Below are 24378 nucleotides of genomic sequence, written 5' to 3'. Positions count from 1 at the left end.
GAACTTCAATGATGATTCTTCATTGCTCGTGTCTAGAAATACAGCTGATTGTTGTATATTGCGGATGGATCGTGCAACCCACTGAGTTGATTTCTGAGCGTGGTGTGTGTGTGTGTGTGTGTGTGTGTGTGTGTGTGCGCGTGCACGCTCGCGTGTGCATGCACGTCTTAGGTTCTTTTGTTTGTGCAAGATTATGTGTTCTGTGAAGAGACATACGTTTCCTTCTTCGTTTCCCACATGGATGCCTTTTCCGTCCTTGTCTTGCCTTATTAGCCTGGGTAGACCTTGCGTGCAATGTTGAGTAGATGTGGTGAATGTGGACATCCTTTCCTGTCCCTGACCTTCAAAGGAAATTCCAGGCTTTCAGTGGGACGTGTGGTGGCAGCTGTGGCTGTTTGGTAGATCCTTTGCTCGGGTCGAGGACATCGCCTTGTGTTCCATCCTGTGTGGAACCAACGCTGTGATGTCTGTGAGCCCAGAGATGGAAAGAGTGCTCGTCAGTGTGTGCCGAGACACCCTGCCTCTGGTGTCTGAAAACGGCACCGTTTCTCCTTTTGTCATCCGGAACACCTGAGGAACACGGCCCATTTTGAAGTCCCTGCCCTCTCTCTAGGCTTGGCTCCTGCTCTGCGGCCTGGATGGGCGCAGACACCACTCATGGGATGCCTTGCGAAGCAGATCATGGCATGGGGAAGGAGCAGCCTCCACGATTCCCACAAAGTCTGAATCCCATGGAGGCTCAGCTGTCTGGGCTCCCTTAAGCCTGATAAGAACGACTCTTTTACATTCAGTCGTCTCTTCCTGACTTATTGACTCATTCCTCCATGCGTGTAGTGAGTGAGTCGTTCCTGATTTAATTCCACAAACGTATGTGCAGTGAGCAGTGAGCCAACAGTGGAGTGACAGCAGTGAAGATGTGGGGAGCAGTGGTCCCTTAAGAAGTGAGATGAGGGACACACGGTGTGTTTTGCAAGTGAGACCGCGGATGGAAGGAAACCGCCACACGAAGACCAAGACTTTTGGGGGGAGAGTTTATTTACCACTTATGGGGGTGGTGCACCAAGACCCGTTGGATCTTAACACACCTGTGTTAGTGAGGCAGCTTCCAGGAGACATTGCGATGCCAATGCCATCAAGCTCCTAGCAAGCAGAGGAGAGCAAGGATGTGGTGCTTTGACACAGAGAATGATGAGAGAGGGGGATCTGGGCCACGTCCTGGGCCTATGGGCCTTTTCCAGGTAGTGTGGCTCAGGCATGAAGGCATGGCCGTAGGAGAGGCCAAAGGGCCTGCAGGATGGGATCGCCTTTGTAGGGAATGTGTATGAGAGTAGTCCATTGCTTTGCCACAAGGGCTGGCTGGGGGCAAAGTCTAAGCCAAGACACTGGAGGGATCCAGCAAGTGGAGAGGAAGTGTTTGGGGGGCGGGCTTTGTGTGTTTTTTTGGGGGGGGTGTAACCAGGATGTACCTATAGTCACTTGAGGGCAAGCACAGGTCTTTCGGAGTTCCCCGAGGCCATCAGCCAGAGCCTCAGACCTTGCACTGGCAGCAAACGGGGACACAGCAGCTGGATTGGCTGCAGGAGGACCCACAGCCGGAAGAGCAGCAGCAGGGCTTGCAGCAGCAGGACTGGCAGCAGCAGGGCTTGCAGCAGCTGGACTGGCAGCAGCAGGGCTTGCAGCAGCTGGACTGGCAGCAGCAGGGCTTGCAGCAGCTGGACTGGCAGCAGCAGGGCTTGCAGCAGCTGGACTGGCAGCAGCAGGGCTTGCAGCAGCTGGACTGGCAGCAGCAGGGCTTGCAGCAGCTGGACTGGCAGCAGCAGGGCTGGCAGCAGCTGGACTGGCAGCAGCAGGACTGGCAGCAGCAGGGCTTGCAGCAGCTGGACTGGCAGCAGCAGGGCTTGCAGCAGCAGGACTGGCAGCAGCAGGGCTTGCAGCAGCTGGACTGGCAGCAGCAGGGCTTGCAGCAGCTGGACTGGCAGCAGCAGGGCTTGCAGCAGCTGGACTGGCAGCCGCTGGACTGGCAGCAGCATGCCTTGCAGCATTGGCCTGGCAGCAGCCACAGGAGTCAGAGCCCCATTGGAGTCCCCCGAAGAGCCAAATCCTTCCTTTGATACCCCACAGCCAGAAATTCAGCCCACACATTTTAGTTGCAGTCCTTAGCCCACCACGGGTATCCGTGTTTCTGGTCAGTTTTTTTGGTTTTTCAGAAATGTAGGTGCAGGTGGGAGGTGTTCAGGTGTTAGTATCGTGGGCCTGGATCCCTCTCTGTAGCTGAGCATGTGTTCACTTTTCTTTGTTTGTTTCTTTTCTCTGGCAGGGTACATATTTGGCCATTTTCTAATAGCAGATGTTAGAAAGTTTATAATTGTGTCACACTTTTTCCTTTTAGTATTTTACTGATTGTTTTCATTAATTCTGTGTCATGTGCATTGACTGACGTTGTACATTCAATGTGGGCTCTGATCCACCTTTGGATTCTCTTGGCTTTTTTAGATTTCACACCCCTGTACTTCGTGTTCTGTTCTATCCGAGTTCTCTCTATCCATGTGGCTCCACTGACCTTGCAGCCTTACATCATGTCTCCGTTTACATCAGCCTTCCTGGGCCCACAGCTTCCTCCATCCTTCCTCCTTTTCTTTTGATCTTCTTTTTTTCTAAGTGGTATGAGGAATCTGTTGCAATCCAACAAACGCAGACATTAATAAATAGTATTCTGTGGTTCTGACAGTCTCAAATATTTTAGCTGTTAGTACCTCAACCATTGTTCTTGAAAAACATGACTGTTTTTACATCTATTGGTATTCCTTTTTAAGTGGTGTCTCTGGGTTCTGGACAATGACATGAGGGTCTTGCTTTCCTTAAACTCCCCTGGTGCCCCCCTGGCCAGTGGTCTCCTGGCCCAGTGTACATATTCTTATCCGTCAACCCCCTTCTGGCTCTCTGGGCATCCCCTGATTTCTGCTGTGTTTCCCGGGGATGATGCCTGGAGATGGTCCTCCTACTTCTGGAGATTCCCTCTGTGCTCATGACACTCCATCTCCTGCTGCTTGGATCACATGGACTTATTTTCATTTAAATTCTTGTCTCCATGGTGCCCATCCCCCAGCAGTTTCTTGAGGAAGAAAGCAATCTATGTGACATCTTTTGAAAATTTACATTTCTTAAAGAGAATCATAATTCTCACTTTAAACCTGACTGGTAGTTTGGCTAGATATACAATTCTGGATTAGAAAATTTCCCCCCAAATATGGATGAAATTGCTGTATTTCTGTCTGGCTCTTAGAGAGACTGTTGAGAATTTGCACACTCATTCTCATGTATGTGTGTGTAATCTGTGTGTTCTCCTCTCTGGAAGCTTTAGATCTTTATTCTGAAATCTCACCTTGTGTGCCCAGGCTCTGGGCCTTTTTTTCTTTTCTCCCACCTGTTGTGCTGATAGTGTGGTGCTCCTCCTGGGTGTGGAAACAGAGGCCTTTCCATACCAGAATGTTCCCAAATGAGATCTTTGTTAACATGCTGTTCTGCATCTCCACATCTCCTTGCTTTGTCTGGTTGTGTTTCCTTGTCTGAGTCCTCCTCAGTGGGGGCTCCAACCCCCTATCTTATTCTTCCACTATTCATCTCTGCCTCTTGGTTCTGTTTTCTGGAATTTCTATTCAAGACTAGCTCTCAGTCTCTCCTGAGTCATTTTTCTTGCTGTTGGACTTTAAATTTGTGAGAATTCTCTTTCAGTCTTTGTGTTTCCCTTTTGGGTAGCTCACTGTTGTTCAGTGCCTCAGGTCTATTTGAAATATCATCTTATCTACTTGAAGATACTCTTCATACAATTTTGAATTCTTCTTTTACTCCTTGAATAATTTTCTCCTCCCCCCACCCCTTTTTCCAGTTTGTGTATTTGAGAATTCCAAGAGTCTGTGTGAAGAAGCTACATAGTCCCGAAGCAGTGGCTGACCATACTTGTCACATGTCCACAGATTCTGTGGGACCTACCAGCGGATGGTGAGCCCACATGTGGCTGCTCCATCCCAAAGAGTCAGCTCTAGAGGCAGGATGTGCCCAAGAAGCTCTGGGCAGGGGAGGGGGCAGCCCATGTCTGGCTGGCACCAATTCCTGCAGGGTAGGGAGGGGGCGGGAGGGACACTGCATGTGACCTATCAGCAAGGGGTCATCCTGCTGTGCCATATGGAGATGTGCCAGGTTCCCCGTGTGCCCTGGGGTGCCTTGCTCCTCCAGTCTGGTGATCCTTGGCTTTGCCTCTTGACCTTTGGGAGAACATTTCCCCCAACATGTCTCCCTACCTTGGGCCACTCTGTTTTTCTGTAGAGGATTCACTCACTGTCTTGCCTGGAAGCTGTGACCAGCCCCCGGGGTCCTCAGAAGTGAGTAGGGAAGAGGCTGGAGTCTCAGATTTGTGTCCGTACTTCCCTCTATCCCCACGACCTCAGTGTGGCACTCTTGGACTCAGCCTGCGCCCTGTCCCATGGTTTCCCTACCTCAGTTTCCCTATGAGTGGGAAGATGATCTAAACATCTAACTCCTTCCTGTATAGACTTTCAACCAATCTGCCTGGTTTTAGTCACACCTGCCCCTGTCCCCAGCCTCAGAGGTCCCCGTAATTGAGTCCCTACATGCCTTTGGCCCCAGTGAGGATTCTTCCTTTCAGCTTTGGGTCCTCTGGGGCTTGAGCTCTAGCTCCCCCTTAACTGTGAAGTGAGTCTGTAATAGTCTCTCTGCTCTCCAGTTTCCAATACGTCCTGACTGTTGTGTTGTCTTTCCTTCTCTTAGCTGAGGAGTTCTGCCTACTCGTTATTATATGTCAGAAGGCATTCAGGACGGAACGTAAGTAGATGTATATTCTGTCCCCCGTGACTGAATATCAACCACCACTGATCCCCCCCCCCCCACACACACACATAAACTTTACAGTCAGTTGGGTTCATTGCAAAAAGGAATCCTGTTGGGGCTTTTATTTGGATTGAAGTAAATGTAAAGATTAATTTAGGAATAACTGATATCTTTTTGCTGGAAAATCTTCCTATGCAAGGAGATCATGGTAAGTATTTACTCTTGTTCAGATCTTTCCTTATTTCCCTCATGGAGGGGTTTCCTCTCTCCTTATTTATTTATTTATTTATTTAGTCATCTTCTCTGGACATTTTGCATCAGTGGAATCCTATGTGGTCTCTGTGTCTGGCTTCTTTCACTGAGTGGAATATTGAGTTGCATTTGTAGCTGTGTTATCAATACCCCACTTATTTTCCTTGCTGAAGAGTATTCCTTTGTGGATTGCCACATTTTGTTTATTCATCACTAGTTGGTGAACATTTGAGTTGTTTCCACTTTTTGGCTATTGTGGATGAAGCTGCCTTGAACATTTCTGTGCAGGTCTTTGCAGGGCTGTGTGTTTTCATCTCTTCCGAGTAGATACTTATGACTGGAATTGATGGGTCTTATGGTAAAGGTATGTTTACCTGTTCCAGAACTTACAGAAATCACTTTCCCAATCAGCTATGCCGTACCGTATTCCCACCAGCAACGCGTGAGGCTTGTGTTGTTCGGCATCCTCGCTGACACTTCCTACTGCCTTTCTTCTGGATTACAGCCACTCTCATGGGTGGAGATGCTGTCTGGTCTTAATTTTTCATTTCTGAAATGACCAGTGATGGTGAACATCTCTTCTGTGGTATTATCCATTCTACATCCTCTTTGGGAAAATATCCATGTATATGTATTGTCCATTCTAAGTTGGGTTGTTTGTGGTCTTATGATTGAGTTGAGGACTTCTTTGTTTGTTCTAGATATTTCTTCAGGCCCTTCCTCTTCTCCATTCTCTGTCTCCTTTTGCAACTCTGATTACACATGTATCAGACCATCTCACCCCATCATTATTCTCACTTGTTCTGTCTTCTCTCTGTGTGCTGCTTTCTGGGCTTACAAAACCTAAGTTTATTTGAGTCCAAACAGCCCTTTAATGTATACACTGATATTTTAAGAATCAGTTTCTCTTTATTTTTAAACTTTGTTTGTTTACTTACTTATTTATCTATTTAGAGAGAGCAGGGGAGGAGCAGAGAGAGAGGGAGAGAGAGGATCCCAAGCAGGCTCCATGCTGTCAGCACAGAGTCTGATGCAGGGCTTGAACCCACAAACCATGAGATCATGACCTGAGCTGAAATCAAGAGTCAGATGCTCACCCGACTGGACCACCCAGGTGCCCCAGGATCAAGTTCTCTTTAGAGGCATATGTCCTGGACCAGGATGAATAGTCGCCCTGCTGCAGAAGGAGTGGTCCAACCTCTGATAATGGTTAGCAAGAGGCTACATCTCGTCTTTGCTACATGTCCACAGGGTGTTGGCAGTTTGCTTTTTCTTTTAGTAAGCATTATGTTTTTCATAGTCTTTTCTTTTCGATGTGTGTATTCCTTTTCTCATCTGTAATCTAACTTCTGCTGTGTGTGAGAGACAGATGGTGGCAGCTCCACTCTCATTCGGAGGGAGAACAGCCCAAGAGAACATTGCTCTCCTCGATTGAAATGAGTCAAACTACAAAAGCTGATTGTTGTAAAACCCACTGGAGAGTTAGGATCATAAAGAAAGGTAAATTCACCAAACTCCAAGGGAGAAGAGCACCCCCGCAGGCGTGCTTATGCCCGCTGGATGGACAGAGAATGGAGAGGCCAGCTGACTGGCTAAGAGGTTGTTAAGGGGTGCAAGCGAGCTGTTGAACAGACCAGACTCCTGCAGGGCCCCCAGATTCAGGGCCCTCAACCATATGCCAACTCTTCCCACGGATCTTCGAGTTCTCAGGAGCAGCATGCCAAATGCCAGGGTGGGAACACCCTGGGAAACACATCCTTGCGGGGCGGGGGGTCACCATGTACGGGGTGGCCAGAAAGTGGCTGGGTGCTGAAAGAGAGCCCCCTATCTATAATTCCTTAAGGAAGAAAATGTGGCCCCTCACACCCAGAAGGATGATGACTATCAGAGAAACAGAGAATGCCACCTGCTGGTGAGGGTGTGAACTCTGGGAATGAATGCTGGCGAGGGTGTGAATGCTGGGGATGAAACGGCGAGGATGTGAACACTGCGATGAACACTGGCGAGGGTGTGAGTGCTGGACGAACACTGGCGAGGGTGTGAACGCTGGGACGAACACTGGTGAGGGTGTGAACGCTGGGAATGAGTGCTGGCACAGCCGCATTGAGGACGGTGTGCCGGTTTCTGAAAAAGTTACAAATAGAATCACCACATGCCTCAGCAGCCCCATGTGTGGCCACATCCCCCCCCCCCAGAGAACTGAGATCAGGGTTTCAAAGAGACGTGCGTGTGAACACGCACCCATGTTCACAGCAGCTAATGAATGGGTGGACACAAGTGTCCGTGGATGGGTGAATGGATGAGCAAACCGTGGCCCATCCACGCAGGGGACTGTCACTCAGCCACGAAGAGGAAGGAAATCCTGACCCCTGCTACAACATGGATGAATCTCAGGGACCTGGTGCTGAGTGAAATAAGCCAGACACCAAAGGACAAATATTGTGTGATCCCCTCATATGAGGTCCCTGGAGGAGTCACATTCGTAGAGACAGACAGTAGATGGTGGACACTGGGGCTGGGGAGGGGAGGGGGTTAGTGTTTCATGGGGACAGAGTCTCGTTTTGTGAAACGAATTCTGAAGATGGATGTGGTGACGGTTGTACGTGGTGTGGTGCCACTGAGCTGTGCACTTGAAAGTGGTGGAGACGGTTAACTTCCTGTTATGTGTGTTTTTCCACAGTGAAAATTTGCAGAAAAGGAAGGAAACTCTAGGACATGGGAGAAGAAATAAGGGAAGCCCCTGGGTCTTTAGGGCTCAGGACTGAGAGGGAGATCCATCCCTGGGCACAGGGAACAGGGGCAGCACAAGGAGGAAGGAGGTTCCCCAGGACCCCAAGAGCTGGCAAAGGGGCTGAGGACAGGGTCCTGATGGGGGGGGACACTGGAAGACAGTGAACCCCAAGAGGGGCCGAGGACAGGGTTCTGGGGGGGGAGACACTGGAGGATGATGAACCCCAAGAGGGAACAAGGACAGGGCCCTGGGGGGGAGACACTGGAAGACAGTGAACCCCAAGAGGGAATGAGGACAGGGCTCTGGGGGCAAGACTCTAGAGGACAGTGAACCCCAAGAGGGGCCGAGGACAGGACCCGGTGGGGGAGAGACACTGGAGGACAATGAACCCCAAGAGGGAATGAGGACAGGGCCCTGCGTGTGGGAGACACTGGAGGACAGTGAACCCCAAGAGGGGTCGAGGACAGGGCCCTGTGTGGGGGAGACATTGGAGGACAGTGAGCCCCAAGAGGGGCTGAGGATAGGGCCCTGTGGGGGGCAACACTGGAGGATGGTGAGCCCCAAGAGGGGCCGAGGACAGGGCTCTGGGCGGGGGGAGACACTGGAGGACAGTGAACCCCAAGAGGGGCCGAGGACAGGGCCCTGTGGGGGGAGACACTGGAGGACAGTGAACCCAAGAGGGAATGAGGACAGAGCTCTGGGGGGTGAGACACTGAAGGACAGTGAACCCCAAGAGGGGCCAAGGACAGGGCCCTGTGGGGGGGAGACATTGGAGGACAGTGAGCCCCAAGAGGGGCTGAGGATAGGGCCCTGTGGGGGGAGACACTGGAGGACAGTGAACCCCAAGAGGGGCCGAGGACAGGGCCCTGTGGGGGGAGACACTGGAGGACAGTGAACTCCAAGAGGGGCCAAGGACAGGGCCCTGTGGGGGGGAGACATTGGAGGACAGTGAGCCCCAAGAGGGGCTGAGGATAGGGCCCTGTGGGGGGCAACACTGGAGGATGGTGAACCCCAAGAGGGGCCGAGGACAGGGCTCTGGGCAGGGGGGACACTGGAGGACAGTGAACTGCAAGAGGGGCCGAGGACAGGGCTCTGGGGGGGAGATACGGGAGGACAGTGAACCCCAAGAGGGAATGAGGACAGGGCTCTGGGGGGTGAGACACTGAAGGACAGTGAACCCCAAGAGGGGCTGAGGACAGGGCTCTGGGGGGGGGAGACATTGGAGGATGATGAACCCCAAGAGGGAATGAGGACAGGGCTCTGGGGGGGAGACACTGGAAGACAGTGAACCCCAAGAGGGACTGAGGACAGGGCTCTGGGGGCGAGACTCTAGAGGACAGTGAACCCCAAGAGGGGCCAAGGACAGAACCCGGTTGGGGGGAGACAATGGAGGACAGTAAACCCCAAGAGGGAATGAGGACAGGGCCCTGCGTGTGGGAGACACTGGAGGACAGTGAACCCCAAGAGGGGTCAAGGACAGGGCCCTGTGGGGGGGAGACATTGGAGGACAGTGAGCCCCAAGAGGGGCTGAGGATAGGGCCCTATGGGGGGCAACACTGGAGGATGGTGAGCCCCAAGAGGGGCCGAGGACAGGGCTCTGGGCGGGGGGAGACACTGGAGGACAGTGAACCCCAAGAGGGGCCGAGGACAGGGCCCTGTGGGGGGAGACACTGGAGGACAGTGAACCCTCTGAAGAGAAGAAGCAGCACCTGTGTCACAAGGTCACAGACATGAGAGATGCTCCAGGGAGGCCCAGTGACCGGGAACCTGAGAAAGCCTTGGATTCCTGAACACTGGACAAGGGACAGAACAGAGAAATGTCTCTGTAGCTTCTGCTCCCAGACAGACTGGAGGACACAGCCTTTGATCGTGCTTGAGTAGGATCAGGAACTGGGAGAGCCCAAGCTTTACAAAGGTCTCCATAAAACAAAGAAACCACTAAAAAACTCTACAGTGAGTCCTTCTGGAATAGAGACAGAAGACAAGGCAGGTGGGCAGGAGGAGACCAATCTGGCCTCATTCCCAAAGGATCTCAGGAGTGAAGCTGACTCTGACTTGAAGGTTTGGAGGGGGAACATTGCACCAGGAGGAGGTGTGTCACAGGCATAAAGCAATATTTGTGTTATTTTTAAATGACACACAATTTCCCCAGGGAGAGAACATGAGTGGAAATAAGGAAGTGACTGTCCAGCATCTCAGCTGACCCCGGTGGATACGTAAAGCCCCCGGCCCAGGAGCCTCCACACCTGAACACCTCCCCTCTGCACCTGCGTCTCTGACCGACTCTGCCCAAAACCCACCAGATACATGGGCTGCTGTGGCTGTTCTGGAGGGTGTGGCTCCAGCTGTGGGGGCTGCGGCTCCAGCTGCTGTGTGCCCGTGTGCTGCTAGTGCAAGACCTGAGGCTCTGAACCCAGACCTTGGGTTTCTCAATGTTTGGTGAAACCTGTCTTCTTGTGGTTTACCCGAATCAGCTCCTTTTCATGCATCCTCTCCTGAAGCTCACTTCTGGAGCCTTTATCTTTTGGCCTGTGGGCTACAGGCTGACAAGGACCCAGTCCCATGGCCATAGAAGACAGACGTCATTCAGTTGGTGGGATGAGGTCCCTCTCGCCTTTTCTTGGGGAACTGTATTTCTCCTTTGCCTTTGTCGGTCTGCAGTCCCTGCAGGGCCCTGACCCCTGCACCCCCGTGCTGGGCTCTGGCCTGACCCGGGCTCTTACAGATAGGACAAACTCCTGGCTTCAGTATCCTGAATTTACTCCACCCCCAAAACTTATCCTCTTGTCTGTCTGACCTCTGACTCCAGTGTGAGCGGCAGGGGAGTGGCAGACAGGGGTTCCCCTAAATCCTAGAGACCCTTTACCACCAAGAGTTGGGCCTTGCTCTATGGCATCTATGTTTGGCTGGCAACTGTTCCGGATCCCTCTGATTTGTGTATCAAGGCAGGAACTATACCATGAAATCCCTAAATAAGTACCCCCACACTCCATCACTGTGGTTCTTCATTCTGGTGTCTGATTAGATGCGTCCCGTTCCCTTCCTGCTCTCCTCCCCTCCTCGGGCTCCCTTTGTGAGGTCAACATCATATTGTGCCCACCCACTCCTGTGACCAACCTGTGCATGCACGCCACCTGTCTTGGGCAGGCTGAGGGCAGGGCCAGGGGGTCAGGAACCACACGGCACCTGCTTCAAGGGTCTCATGGCCTTTGGAAAATCTGCAATCTGAGGCAACAGACAGAAGCCAGGATGTCTGTTTCTTTAAATTACAGAGTCAGGGGCGCCTGGGTGGCGCAGTCGGTTAAGCGTCCGACTTCAGCCAGGTCACGATCTCGCGGTCTGTGAGTTCGAGCCCCGCGTCAGGCTCTGGGCTGATGGCTCGGAGCCTGGAGCCTGTTTCCGATTCTGTGTCTCCCTCTCTCTCTGCCCCTCCCCCGTTCATGCTCTGTCTCTCTCTGTCCCAAAAAAATAAATAAACGTTGAAAAAAAAATTTTAAAAAAAAATTACAGAGTCAAGAGGAATGCAAGGGACGTGCACGAAACCCCGGATACTTGGCCTTGTTCCTCCCACAGATGGCTACGTTTGCCTGGCTCTGCGGCCCGTGTGGCCTGAGGACATCCCTGCAGACTCCAAACGTGGGAGCCCCTCCCTGGATTCTGTGAAGCAAGTTGTGCAGGAGGTAAGACCCATTGCTGGGGAGGGGACGTGTCAGCAGCTGAGGCCCGTTCTGAGCTGTCCTCTGGTAGCCACCTGCCATGTGGGGCCGCTTAATTCAAGCTGAGAGAAAATCCTATGAAGGAAAGGCTATTGCAAGTATGCAGCGGCCTCTTGTGGTCAGTGGGTGCACAGCACACACACAGCACGTTTCCTGCCCAAAGCAGAGAGCTGTTCGGACAGCTCTGGGGGAAGAGGAGACAACTCCACGCCTGGTGCTCCATCCAGACCTCCAGGCTGGGGCCCAGAGCCACGATGTCTCCGTGTGGGTGTTAGGCAAGTGGGTACGGGTGCTCTTACTAATCATACTACACTGGTTGGTGTGAAACAAGAGAGCTCATTCTCTCTCACTTCTGGAGGCCAGATCCCAAATTGAGGCGTTAGGACCACAAGGGAGTCTCTAGGGGGAGAATCGGGAAAACCTTGTCCCACCTCTTGCCCATTTTCCAGTAGAGTGTTTTTTCCGCTGTTACATTTGGAGAGTTCCTTGCGTATTTTGTAGCCAAACCGTTGGTTCCACTTGTGATTTCCAAATGTTTTCTCTCTGTGCTTGTTTTTTCCCCTCTCTTAGCGGGACTTCCACGAGCAGCACTTCTAACTTTGATGAAGTCTGATTCATCTGGTTTCTCTTTTGTGGACTGTGTCTTGGTGCTATATCTAAGAATGCCTTGTTGGTCAAACCCTAGGTCATGAGGATTTTTCTGTTTTCTTCTGGGCATTTTATAGCTTTATGGTTTACATGCTGTGATATGTTTTGAGTTAATATTTAATAAAATATGAGGTTTAGGTCAAAATTCCTTTTCTCCTCTACAAATGTCCAATTATCCCAACGCTATTTTTTTTTTTAAATTTTTTTTTTTTAACGTTTATTTATTTTTGGGACAGAGAGAGACAGAGCATGAACGGGGGAGGGGCAGAGAGAGAGGGAGACACAGAATCGGAAACAGGCTCCAGGCTCCGAGCCATCAGCCCAGAGCCTGACGCGGGGCTCGAACTCACGGACCGCAAGATCGTGACCTGGCTGAAGTCGGACGCTTAACCGACTGCGCCACCCAGGCGCCCCTCCCAACGCTATTTTTGAAGTCTTCTACCATTGAATTCCTTTTGTATTTTGTCAAAAACCAGCTGGTCTTACTTGTATGGGTCTGTTTCTGGATTCTGGATTCCGTTACCTTCTGTTCTCTATCTGTTACATTCTGCTCTGTTACATTCTGTTCTGTTACCTTCTGTTTTCTATCTGTTACATTCCATTCTCTGTTATATTCTGCTCTGTTACATTTGTTCTCTATCTGTTACATTCTGTTCTCTTATCCTCTATTTGTGACACCCTACTCTCTATTTTGTTACATTTAACTATGTGCCTTTCCTTTTTGGATGCCACACACTGTCTTGGTTTTTTGTAGCTATATAGTAAGTCTCCACATCAGGTAATGTTATTCATTTAACTATATTATTTTTCAAAATGGCTGTGACTATTTTAGTTTCTTTATCTTTCTATATAAATTTTACAATCAGTTTGTCTATATCTACAGAGAATCCTGCTTGGATTTTGTGGGAATTTCTTTCACTGTAGATCAATTTGGGAGAACTGACATGTTAGCTCTATTGAGTTTTTCAATCCATGAATATAGTGTATCCCTCTATTCATATAGATCTTCTTTGGTTTCCTTCATTAGCATTTTGCATTTTCAGCGCACCGAGTCTAGATATTTTTGGCTACATTTATGCTTATGCATTTTATTTTTTAGAGCAACTATAAATGATATTGTGCTTTAAATTTGGTTTCCAGTTGTTTGTTTCTATCATATAGACATTTTATTTTTGTGTGTTGACCTTGTGTCCTATGACCTTACTAAACTTGAAACTCATTGATTGACTCCAAGAGTTTTTGGTTTTGTTTGTAGCGTCCTTTAGGGTTATATACATGATCATGCCTTCCTGTGCGTAAAGTCCAGGAAAACTCAGCTCCCTGCAGGTTCCTGGATCACTGGGTTTCCTTGGAACTGTTCTCACCTCTGTGGCCTCCATTACAATTCCTTTTCTCCTACTCCTTCATTGTTCCCAGATGCTCATGCTCCCCAGGGCTCTGTCCTCGACTGCTCTTCTCTACACGCTATAATTGACCGTAAGGCTGACATTATCTGCCCTTGTTCATTCCTGGTTTTGTTGCCATGATCAGCGTTGATAGCTTCTGGATCTGCACCAAGAGCCTGAACTCCAGGACGGTCCATCTGACTGTACTTGCAACACCTCCATTTTGACATCTTGTGGATACTGTGGCTGCGACCTGTCCTCATCTCCCCAAACTTATCTTTCCTCTTGTGACAGGCAGAAGAATAAAATGACCCTCAATGACCCTCACCCTTCTATAAGGTCCTCTTGAGCGTGGATGGAACCTGTAGTTCAGGTGAGATATCACCGCTGTGGTTTTACTCTGCTGTGTGTGGTAAAAGGGACATCCGCAGACGTGATCAAGGCTCCTAATCAGCTGAGTTCATCAAACAGGAGACTCTGTTCGGTGGGCCTGCCCTAATTAGTGAGCTCTTACAAAGGGAGTCTAGTTGCTGGAGACAGAAGTCGAGAGACACACTCCTGCTGGCCTGGAGGGAACCAAACAGCGACATTGTGAGGTCTATGGGGGTCAAGGGCAAGGAGCCACGGGTGGTCTCTGGCAGCTGAGAATGGCCATGGGCTTGTGGCTCACAAGGAAATGGGGACCTCAACCCTGCAATTGCAACGAACACCCTGAGCAGGCTTGGGAGTTCCAGAAGAGAACCAAGTGTGGCTGATGCCCACACTGGCCTCATGACAGCCTGAGGAGAGGACCCAGCTTTGCTGTCCCTGGACTTCAGACCTTAGGGAACGGAGATGATATATGTGTGTTGTTTTAAGCCTCTGAGTTTGTGAGTTTGTTATACAGCCGTTGGAAACACATACACCTCCTCTTAGCACTGAGGCTCCTCTGCTCAATCCCCCGGAGCCCAGTCCTCACCCCCACACTGCCCTCATCTGACCAAATGCCAGTCCTGTAACGTCTCCTCATTATCTCTTTGTTCCGCTGCTCTGCCCATGAGTGTAGGCTTTCAGTGACCCCCGCCTACCCAACGAGCTGACAGAAATCCCAGACACTCCCCCTGCAATCACCTGCTGGCTCTTTAACTTCCAGTGGAAGGATCGAGCTCCTGCGTCGGGCCTCAGCACTCTCCCCTCTCCTGTCCATGTCCCTCTGTGAGCGGGTGGGCCAGACGCTGTGCATTTGGCCTGGATTGGACACTCAGTCTTCACCTCAACACTGTGACTCCCATTTTATAGATTAGGAAACTGAGGCACCAGGAGGACACGTTACTTACCAAAGGCCACACAGTACCTGGTGCTGACTACCGAGCCTGTGCCCTCGCCCTCAGTCCCACGTGCCATGGGGCATGAGCCCGCATGCTCGGACATGATCTCCCGGAGCCCCACATAACTTTACCAAAGTCTTTATCTGAGGAAACCCTCTGTCCCACCTCCCTGCCCTCTCCGTGGGGGCCTCCTCTCCTCTCAGATGGCCAGGGCCACTCTCTGCTGAGTTCCCTCCCAGGATCCTCTGCAGGGGGTCCTGCCCCCCCCCTCCTCTGCAGGAGTGAGCAGGCCAGAGCAAGATACTCCGGGGAGAGTTATCAGACTGGGGGCGAAGACAGGGCAGACAGCAGTCAGAGAGAACTTTCCCATGAGGAGGTGTCTTGTGCAGGAATGTGTTTATTGCAGGACCTCACAATGCCCAGTTTGGACCCAAATGTGCGAGAAAAACAGCAGAAGTGAGAGAGGACTAGCAGATGGTCAGGGAGGCCCTTCGCTTGAAGAATCCCAGGGGGCTCGGGGCTCAGGCTACAAGACGCTGTGAGGTTAGGGAGGGAGGAACACGGAACTCACCTTCCTGTGGTGCCAACTTTCCATTAGGAGGTGATGGGCACAAGGTTAATGCCCTCCCTCCCTGCCTCTGTAGGTAGCCGGACTTCTGAATGCCCGACTGTGGTGACTGAGCAAAGAATGCTCTCTCTGGAGGGTATGATGACATTACAGCTTTAGGGCTGTGGCATGCAGCCCAGGAGGCATCCTGAGAAATCTGAAATGGAGGGAATTACCTGAGCCTGTGGCCAGCACCTCAGACCTTGCACTGGCAGTGGACGGGGACACAGCAGCTGGACTGGCAGCAGCCACAGGAGCCACAGCCCCCCTTGGAGCCCCCACACGAGCCACAGCCCCCCTTGGAGCCCCCACACGAGCCACAGCCCCCCTTGGAGCCCCCACACGAGCCACAGCCCCCCTTGGAGCCCCCACACGAGCCACAGCCCCCCTTGGAGCCCCCACACGAGCCACAGACCCCCTTGGAGCCCCACCGAGCCACAGCTGGAACAGGCACAGGCTGGCACACAGCAGCTGGAGCCGCAGCCCCCACAGCTGGAGCCACGGCCTCCAGAACAGCCACAGCAGCTCATGGTTCTGGTGGGTTTGGGGCGGAGTCGGTCAGAGACGCAGGTGCAGAGGGGAGGTGTTCAGGTGTGGAGCCTTGTGGGCGGGGGGCTTTACGTACCCGCCTGGGTGTCATATGGCCACTTCCCTGTTCCTCTGAATGTACTTTCTCTAGGGAAAGTCTGCTTTTTTCTTTTATGTTGAAACAACCACACAAACATTTGTTTACAAGCACTTTTTATTTACCCCCTTCATCCCTGTCACCTGACCCTGGCAACATCTCGAGCTGGTGTTTCCAGTTCCGAGGGCTCAGAAGTAGGAGGCGTGCGCCAGGCTTGCGTCCAGGCGGCGGCTCCCGTGGCCCAGTGAAGGTTCCCTCGGGTCCAGCACGGGGACGCACGCCCGGTCGGTCCCTGCCGCCCTGGCACTGAGCTGTGGGCGTGGCCATTGTGCTGTGGGCGTGTCCCCGAGCTGTGGACGTGTCCCTGGGCTGTGGGCGTGGTCCCGGGGCTGTGGGCGTGTCCCCGAGCTGTGGGCGTGTCCCTGGGCTGTGGGCGTGTCCCTGGGCTGTGGGCGTGGCCATTACTCTGCAGGCGTGTCCCCGAGCTGTGGGCGTGTCCCTGGGCTGTGGGCGTGTCCCTGGGCTGTGGGCGTGGCCATTACTCTGCAGGTGTGTCCCCGAGCTGTGGGCGTGTCCCCGAGCTGTGGGCGTGTCCCTGGACTGTCGGCGTGTCCCTGGGCTGTGGGCGTGGTCCCGGGGCTGTGGGCGTGGCCCCTGTTCTTCTCTGGCTTCTCGTCCTGCCTGAGCTACCTGCTCCCTAGACCCGCCTTTCCCCTCCTAGGCCTGAATGGGGGGACACTCTGTCCGCAGGGTGCAGAGACCAGGAGCGGTGGGGGTACAGAAGCTTCCGGGTGGGTTAGGCTGGCATTCCAGGAAGCCAGTGTGCAGAGAGGAGGACGCAGGTGGTGTTGAGAAGGAGCCTCCCCCGCCTCTGAAGCCCCTGACACAGCCCCTCCCCGGTGAGGCCCCTCCAGCTTCCCGGTGCCCCGTCCGCTTGCTCCTCTCCTGGTTGTGGGAGTTCAGCAACACGGGACAGCGGTCCCAGGAGGTGCCCAAGCACCTCCAGGGGCAGCCTGGGTCTTGGCTCTGGTGTGCATGTGTGTTTTGTCTCTAAAGCACTGTTTACCCCCACGTGGCCCCTACTAGGGTTTCCCTGGGTGACGTAGTGACAGCCGTGGTCCAAGGTGTCAGTCTCACTGCCATTCTGTGGGAGAGGTGCCTGCCGGCTCCCCTCCTGCTGAAATAGAGAGCATTTCCACTCCAGACATCTCCTTGTCAAACGTCCTGGGGACCCACCATCGTCGTCGTGGGTGTGGCAGCGACAGAAACGGGGTGGGGAGGCTGGCGCCCCCTGCGGCCCACATGCAAGGCGGTTCGGACAACGGTGAAACTTCATTCACTCAGAGTTTGCTGGTGACAGACATCTGCACATACACGATCGCTTGCACACGTACGGACCAACAGTGCGGCCGTCGACGGCAGGAGCCACCCAGCCCGGGCTTCTGTCAGCCCGCCATCCCCACGGCACACCTTCCACACCCCAGACAGCGGGTCCTGGTCAGCAGCCACCTCCACCAGAGCTCCCCTCGGGGCACACACCCCCCATGCACCCCACACGTGCACGCTCTGCCCCTCTCTCCCTCGGTGTCCGTCTATCCCTCTCTCTTTGTCTCTGTCCATCTCTCTGTCTTGCTCTCCGTTTCTCCATCTCTGACTCTCTCAATGTGGACTCTACTGTGTTGCTTCCCGTGTTTTATTCATTCATGGTGACGGGTTTGCAGGTGTTCTCGCATACAAGGGACGTCAGGCTAAGTCCTGTTGTGCACCTGACCTTCCCCCAGACCCTTGTCTGTCTGGTTCCCTTCACGTTGCTTCCCGATCTGGGCTCTGACATCCCCCGAGGAGCTACTGTTTTGTGCCTTTGAACTATAATCGACTGTTCCAGACCCCAGAGCGTGCACAGTTTGCAGGCTGCCCCCCCCCCGCCCCAGAGCAGCCATGAGCTCAGGCTGCCCCAAGGCTAATAGGTCCACCTGACCCCTGCTCCCCACCCACTCTCCTGTTTCTCACAGAGCAACCAGCGTTATGAAGTTATCTGTTGTTTCCTGTTTGTCTCTTCAACTGGGATGTAAAACCCACATGGGCTGGTCCTGGGGCAGGGGTGCAGGAGGGAGGGCAGCCCGTGGAGGGGGGTGCATCTCTGGGCACTTGGGGCCCCCACCCCCGGCCTGGTTTCAGGTCTCTGTGATCTGGGAAAGTAAACAACACGGCTGGTTAGAGTTCTTAATAAGTGGTTACAGTGTAACCCAGTAAGCTGTCATGGGATCGAGCCCCGGGTTAAATCGTGTCCCTTAGAATGGATGCTTATGACCTAACCCTGGTGCCTGGGAACGTGACCTTAGTTGCAGATAGGGTCTTTGCGGACACAATCTAATGAAGATGAGGTTGCTAGGACCTAATCCAACAGGACCCGTGTCCTCACAGGAAGAGGAGAGGCAGACACATGAGGGGTAGGAGACCACAGGGCACAGGTGACATGGGCACAGGACTGATGCAGCGACCAGCGTAGGGACACCCGCAGCCCCAGGAGCTGGAAGAGACTGGAAGCGTCCTCTCCCAGAGCTTTCAGAGAGTGGCCCTGCCCACACCTTGATGTCAGGCTTTGGCCTCCTGACTGGGAGATATAACATTTCTGCCTTACGCCAGCAGCATGTGGTGACCTGTGACAGCAGCCTCAGGAAGGGACATGCCGCGTTCACTGAATGTGTGACTGTCTTCGAGCTGCCAGAGCGTGCAGCCTGGTGCCGTGGCAGCCATGGGATGTGGGCACGGCATGCGGCCCAGTGTCGTGGCAGCCGTGGGGACGTGGGCACAGTGTGTGGCCTGGTTCTGTGGCAGCTGCGGGGACGTGGGCACGATGTGCAGCCCAGTGCCGTGGCAGCCATGGGGACGTGGGGACAGATTGCTTTCTCTCTACATTGTGATGGTGGATGGAAGGCAAGGAGGAGTCCGGAAGAAAACCATTTCCCAGGGCCTGTGGGACCAGCACAAAGAGGGAGGTGACAGATGGGCTCCCTGCAGAGGGAGGTGAGGAGGAGGACACGGAGGGCTCAGCGCCCCGGGCTCTGTCCTGGGCAGCACGTCAGTGGGGGCACCCGGTGGGAACCTGGGCCTCTGCCCTCCCTCACTGCCGAGGCCCCTCCAGGATCCTGGTTTGGGTGCGTGCGACCCACAGGACGTGTCCCCCCTAATTCCGTAGCCGCCGGCCCCTCTTTATGGACGTGACTCTCTAAACTATGTCCGGAATGCGATTTTAAAGCTTCCTCTTAGCTAATGGGTTAACCATCTCAGAGTGTTGTTTTGTTCACCCGGCCGGTCCCGCTGCTGCTTTTCCTGTTGTTTCGTGATCCCGAGCAAGCGGCTTGTCACGGCTGCAGGCTCTGGGTCGTCTTCTCCTTGACCCCGTAACCCTGGGGGGGGGGGGCGGGGGGGTGGTGAGGCTGTGATGGCTCCTGGTCTGCTGTGGAGAAACTGAAGCGCAGAGAGGTCGGGCTGTTTCCCGGGGCCCACGGTGACCAGGTGGTGGGCCTGACACTTGACTCCAGGCTTCGTGTCCAGAACCCACTGTCTTCACCCCGGGGCCAGTGGTTCTCAAACTGGGGTCCCCGACACCCCTTCGGGGTGTCAGGAAGTCCACACAATTATAACAAGCCTCGGTTTCCCTTTTTCCCCTGTCTTCCATGAGTGAACGGTGGAACTTTCCGGAAGGTACATGATGGGTGGTATTGGGACAGTGACTACACAGGCAGATGAGAGGCCAGCTGTCCGCCGTGTCACCCTCTTACCACCACCTGGTGAGGAGGACAAGGCACTTAGGCTCCGCAAAAATATGCCCTTTGTGTTTATGTGTAATGGGCTTACTTGTGTTCTTTTATTTATTTTTTAGTTTTTCCGTGTTAACCTCTTATTATCATGGGAATAAACTCCCTGCTTATAAAACTGAATTTTATTTCCCCCAAGTTACATTGCGATACAGCCGACATACAACGTTTGTAAGTTTCAGCGTACAACAGGGGGAAGTGATGGCCACGATACAGTTAACTTCCCTTCCCGAGTGACACGTTGCTTCCCTTCAAACACACAGCACAGGCTCAGGTCATGATCTCGAGTTTCATGAGTTCAAGCCTGGCATCGGGCTCTGTGCTGACAGCTCAGAGCCTGGAGCCTGTTTTGGATTCTGTGTCTTGCTGTCTCTGCCCCTCCCCTGCTCACTCGCTCCCTCTCCCTCTCTCTCTCTCTCTTTCTCTCTCTCTCAAAAATAAACATTAAAAAAAAAACACAACCAAACACACAGCACGGTATTGCATACACGGGTAACATATTTTCCAATTGTAACATAGTATACACTATGCTGTAAGTCACTTCCCCAGGACTTGTTGGTCTTGGAACTGGAAATCTGCACTTGTGGGCCACATTATTCGTGTTATTTTATTTTTTATTTTTTTGAAGAGAGGGAGAATCCTAAGCAGGCTCCACACTCAGCATGGAGCCTGAGGTGGGGCCTAATCTCATGACCCGGGGATCATGACCTGAGCCAAAATCAAGAGGAGGACACCCAGCTGACTGAGCCACCCCAGTGCCCAATCAGTGTTATTTTATTTCATTTCATTTTATTAAATTTTTTTTAACATTTATTTATCATTGAGAGACAGAGACAGAGCATGAGAGGGGCAGAGAGAGGGGGAGACACAGAATCTGAAGCAGGCTCCAGGCTCCGCGAGGTGTCAGCACAGAGCCGGACGCGGGGCTCGAACTCGCAAACTGTGAGATCATGACCTGAGCCGAAGTCGGAAGCTCAACCGACTGAGCCCCCCAGGCGCCCCATGACACAAGTCTTCTGTCTTGGAACCTTCCCTTTTTCAAACAGACGCTCCAGACCAACGTGGCAACACCCCACCCTGACTCTTTGTGGAAGGTCCTGAAAGGTCTCAGACATTGTCATGGATCATGGGGGTCTCGGCTAGCTTCCTGCTGCTCGTACCACCCCCTGCCACGCTGTGGCATGCCACCGCCACCATTGACTCCTGTGGCCGTGGGGCGGGTGGGCAGGTGTCAAGCTGGGGCCAGGTCTCTGAGTTACTGTCCTGAGGGGCTTCCTTCTTTCACTGGAAACCTGTCTTTACTCTTGGGACCTTCCACTGATTGGATGGGGCCCGCCCACATGAGTTTTTTTTAAAGCGATTTAAATGCTTATCACATCTACCAAATACCTTCACAGCAATGTCCAGACCACTATGAGACCAGAAAGCACCGGGAGCCATGGCCCCACTCCCTTCCGGCTGTGTCTTGCTGGATTTCACTCTGAGACATGGGTTTGCAGCAGGGCTTTCTGGGCCACGAGATGACACGGGGCTTACTGAGGCTGAGCATTGCGTGCAGATAGTCTGCCCCTGCCCCCTTTCCTCTCAGGTGGTCGGGTCAAGAGGACAAGGGTGGGCGAGCCCTGACCTTGGCCGGGCATGGCAGATCCTCTCCCACAAGAATAGATGCTTCTCACAGCCCCGGGCCTCCTTCAAGACCAGGAGAGTTACCCATGTGGGTCCAGATCCTCGCCGCAAGAGGTCCCCCAACCTCGTGCATACCGGGGGTGCACGGACGCCCAAGGAGGGATTGGGTTCACGGAGGAGGCAACGTGAGGCCGGAGCCCAATGAGGCAGTTCTCTGGACGCCGCCCTCTGCCCACCAGAAAGAGGAGAATGAGGGACCACAGGGGACAGAAGGACTGAGGGGACAGTGTGTTTATTTAGAGGGACACAGATTCTGGCTGGACTGTAGCAGATCCCAAAGAGCAAAGGTAACGTGTGGGAGAGCTGCCCGCAGAGCAGACCATTCCTAAGCGCTGGGGAAAGTCGGACCTCACGGGAGAGGTGCTCTGGTCTGGTGTGGACCCGCACCCACTGCCCCCTGGCCTCGAAGCTGGACACAGCTCTTCACTGGTGGGGCGTGGAGGGCCAAGCTCGTCTCGGGTCCAGCTGGTGCTGTGGCTGTTGTGACAGAGGAGGAACCACCCACCCCTGGGTCTTGTGTCAGGAGAGGAACAGAGGTGTATGGTGAGCAGATTTCTAGGGTGAAGCCAACAGCATGGGTGGGGGGACTCTGTTTCCGGGTCAAGAGATACAGACTGTCCTATTCCAGAAGACAGCAGGCTAAGAGCCGTGCTCCGGGGGGTCGGGGGCTGGGCATGGTCATTGCCTGGGGAGTGCGGTGGATTTCCTGGCCACTTGAGGTCCATGGCCATTATTCAGATCTTTCACTGGTAGCAGAGAGGGACACAGCAGCTGGAGACGCAGCCCCCACAGCTGGAGCCGCAGCCCCCACAGCTGGAGCCACAGCCTCCAGAACAGCCACAGCAGCCCATGTTTCTGGCGGGTTTTGGGCGGAGTGGGCCAGAGACGCAGGTGCAGAGGGGAGGTGTTCAGGTGTGGAGCCTCCTGGGCCGGGGGCTTTACGTACCCTCCGGGGTCAGGTGAGATGCTGGACAGACACTTCCTGGTTCCTGTTTGCGCCACTCCCCCAGGGAAATTTTATTTATTTGTTTTCTTAAACTTTAAAAGCGCCCATTCTTCTTCTGCGTTGTTTTGCACTTTTTTCCCAGAGTCCTCTGCCTTGACCTGACTTGCTCGTGCCGGGTCCACATGTCATGGGCGAGAAGCACCAGGGCCCTCGGGACTCAGCCGGAGGCCTGCATGGCTCCTGCCTGATCCGGACCAGGGTCGTAGTCCTGACCTGACTCCAAGGCTGGACCTTGGATGGTCAGATGGGGAACAGGAAGGCTGGATGGGCGGGGAGGGCGGGGAGCGCGGCTCGGCTGGGCCCCAGGCAGACATGCTGAAGCACTAAACTCTGTGTAGCTGGACCTGCAGGGGCAGGAGGGGGCGGGGCGACGAAGCCTGAGCATCCCCCCCACTCTGCCCACCCCCCCCCCAGGCCTTCGAGGGTCATATTTGCACAGACATGAGTTGGCACTTAGTTGCTCCAAAGCATCAATTAGTGCCCTGGCAGGACCCCATCATTCAAGGACACAGTGCACAGCCCCCAGCAACCTACACCCCCTGTCCGCTGCCCCTGCGCACCCCCCCCGGGAGGCGACCGCCCTGGGTCCAGAAGAACCTGGGCTGCTTTCCTGTGCTGGAGACCTTGCAGGCAGGGGGTTTCGAATCCCAACCCGGATGGCTCGGGGATCACTGTTGCAGGTTTGGTTTGCCCGGAGCTGGCACCCCAGCACCACCAAGGCCGGCCACCTGTAAGGAGATCTGCCGCGTGGCACTTTGCTGGGGTCTCATGCTCAGCCGGGGTGGCCGCCTTCCTGCCAAGACCATGTTGACACCCAGCGGGCAGTCCCTGTGGGAGCAGTGCAGACCAGGGGGTGAGCAGACCTGGTCCTTTGCCATGTTCACGGAGCCCATCCCACAGCCCCCAGAGGTAGATGTCATCATGACCCCCACTTTACAGATAAGGACACCGAGGCACGGAGCCCAGGACCCACAGCCAGCAAGCAGAGGAGCCCCATCTCGGGGGCGGCTGGTCTGGTCTGCAGGCTGTGACCGGCGCCTGGGGCCACCTTGTGGTCAAAGCAAGAATTGCTTTTGCGTGTCCAGGTGGTCAGGGTGAGCCTGGCACCAGACCAGCGACCCTTATGCACCCCCCTCCCCCGACCGATCCTCCCAGGATCCTGAGCCTCAGTGAGGATTCTCTTTCCATCAGCCGAGGGCCTGGCCTGGTCCTCTCTCTCTCTGGGACAATGGACAGCGTGTAGCCGGGGTGTTTCTGTCTTCGCCCGGATAGCCAGGAAGTTCGGGATGTTGTTGTGGGGAAAACAGTGAGTCTGAAACCATTCAGCTCTGGTTTTCAATCCCGACCTGTCCTCAGACGAGCCAGTGTGGGGCTGTGCGGGGGTCCAGCCCGATGAGGCGACCCGAGGGCAGGGTCCTGGGACCCTTGCAAGAGGCGGGCTGGGAGGGCTGCGGGAGGGTGGGGACCAGGACCAAGATGCATTTCATGGCACGTGTGAAAGCGTCGGATGTGGGCCCAGGGGCCGAGGTCCTCACGGGGCAGCTCTGGGGGCACGGGTCTGAGCCGCGGTGAGAACAAGGCTCGATGGGGAGCCCTCTGCCGAGGGTGGTCTCAGGCTGGCGAGGATGTGGGCCAGGGTCCCGCTTGGCTGTTAGCCTGCATATGCGGCTACTTGCCCGTCAGCTTGACTCTGTCCGGGTGACTGCGTGTCCTTGTCTGGGACCGGCCGCACCCTGGAAATAGCCAAAC

General features: G+C 54.0%; 1 protein-coding gene across 1 annotated transcript; it reads right to left on the bottom strand.

Moving 5' to 3' along the window:
* Positions 1 to 1528: 1528 nt before the first annotated feature.
* On the bottom strand, positions 1529 to 23507 carry LOC124527874 (keratin-associated protein 5-4-like). Its single transcript, XM_047101151.1, has 3 exons — positions 23342 to 23507; positions 19425 to 19526; positions 1529 to 2046 (listed from the first exon to the last, which is right to left on the bottom strand). The coding sequence occupies exons 1-3, from the start codon at positions 23505 to 23507 to the stop codon at positions 1529 to 1531; spliced, it is 786 nt and encodes a 261-aa protein (XP_046957107.1).
* Positions 23508 to 24378: the final 871 nt, after the last annotated feature.

The sequence above is a fragment of the Lynx rufus genome, unplaced genomic scaffold, assembly GCF_022079265.1.
Source record: "Lynx rufus isolate CCGP_SWC_20201006 ecotype Redwood Valley unplaced genomic scaffold, mLynRuf1.p SCAF_58, whole genome shotgun sequence".
Classification (NCBI taxonomy): Eukaryota; Metazoa; Chordata; class Mammalia; order Carnivora; family Felidae; genus Lynx; species Lynx rufus.
The sequence above is the reverse complement of the archived record's forward strand: the minus strand, read 5'-3'. Positions and strand labels throughout refer to the sequence as shown.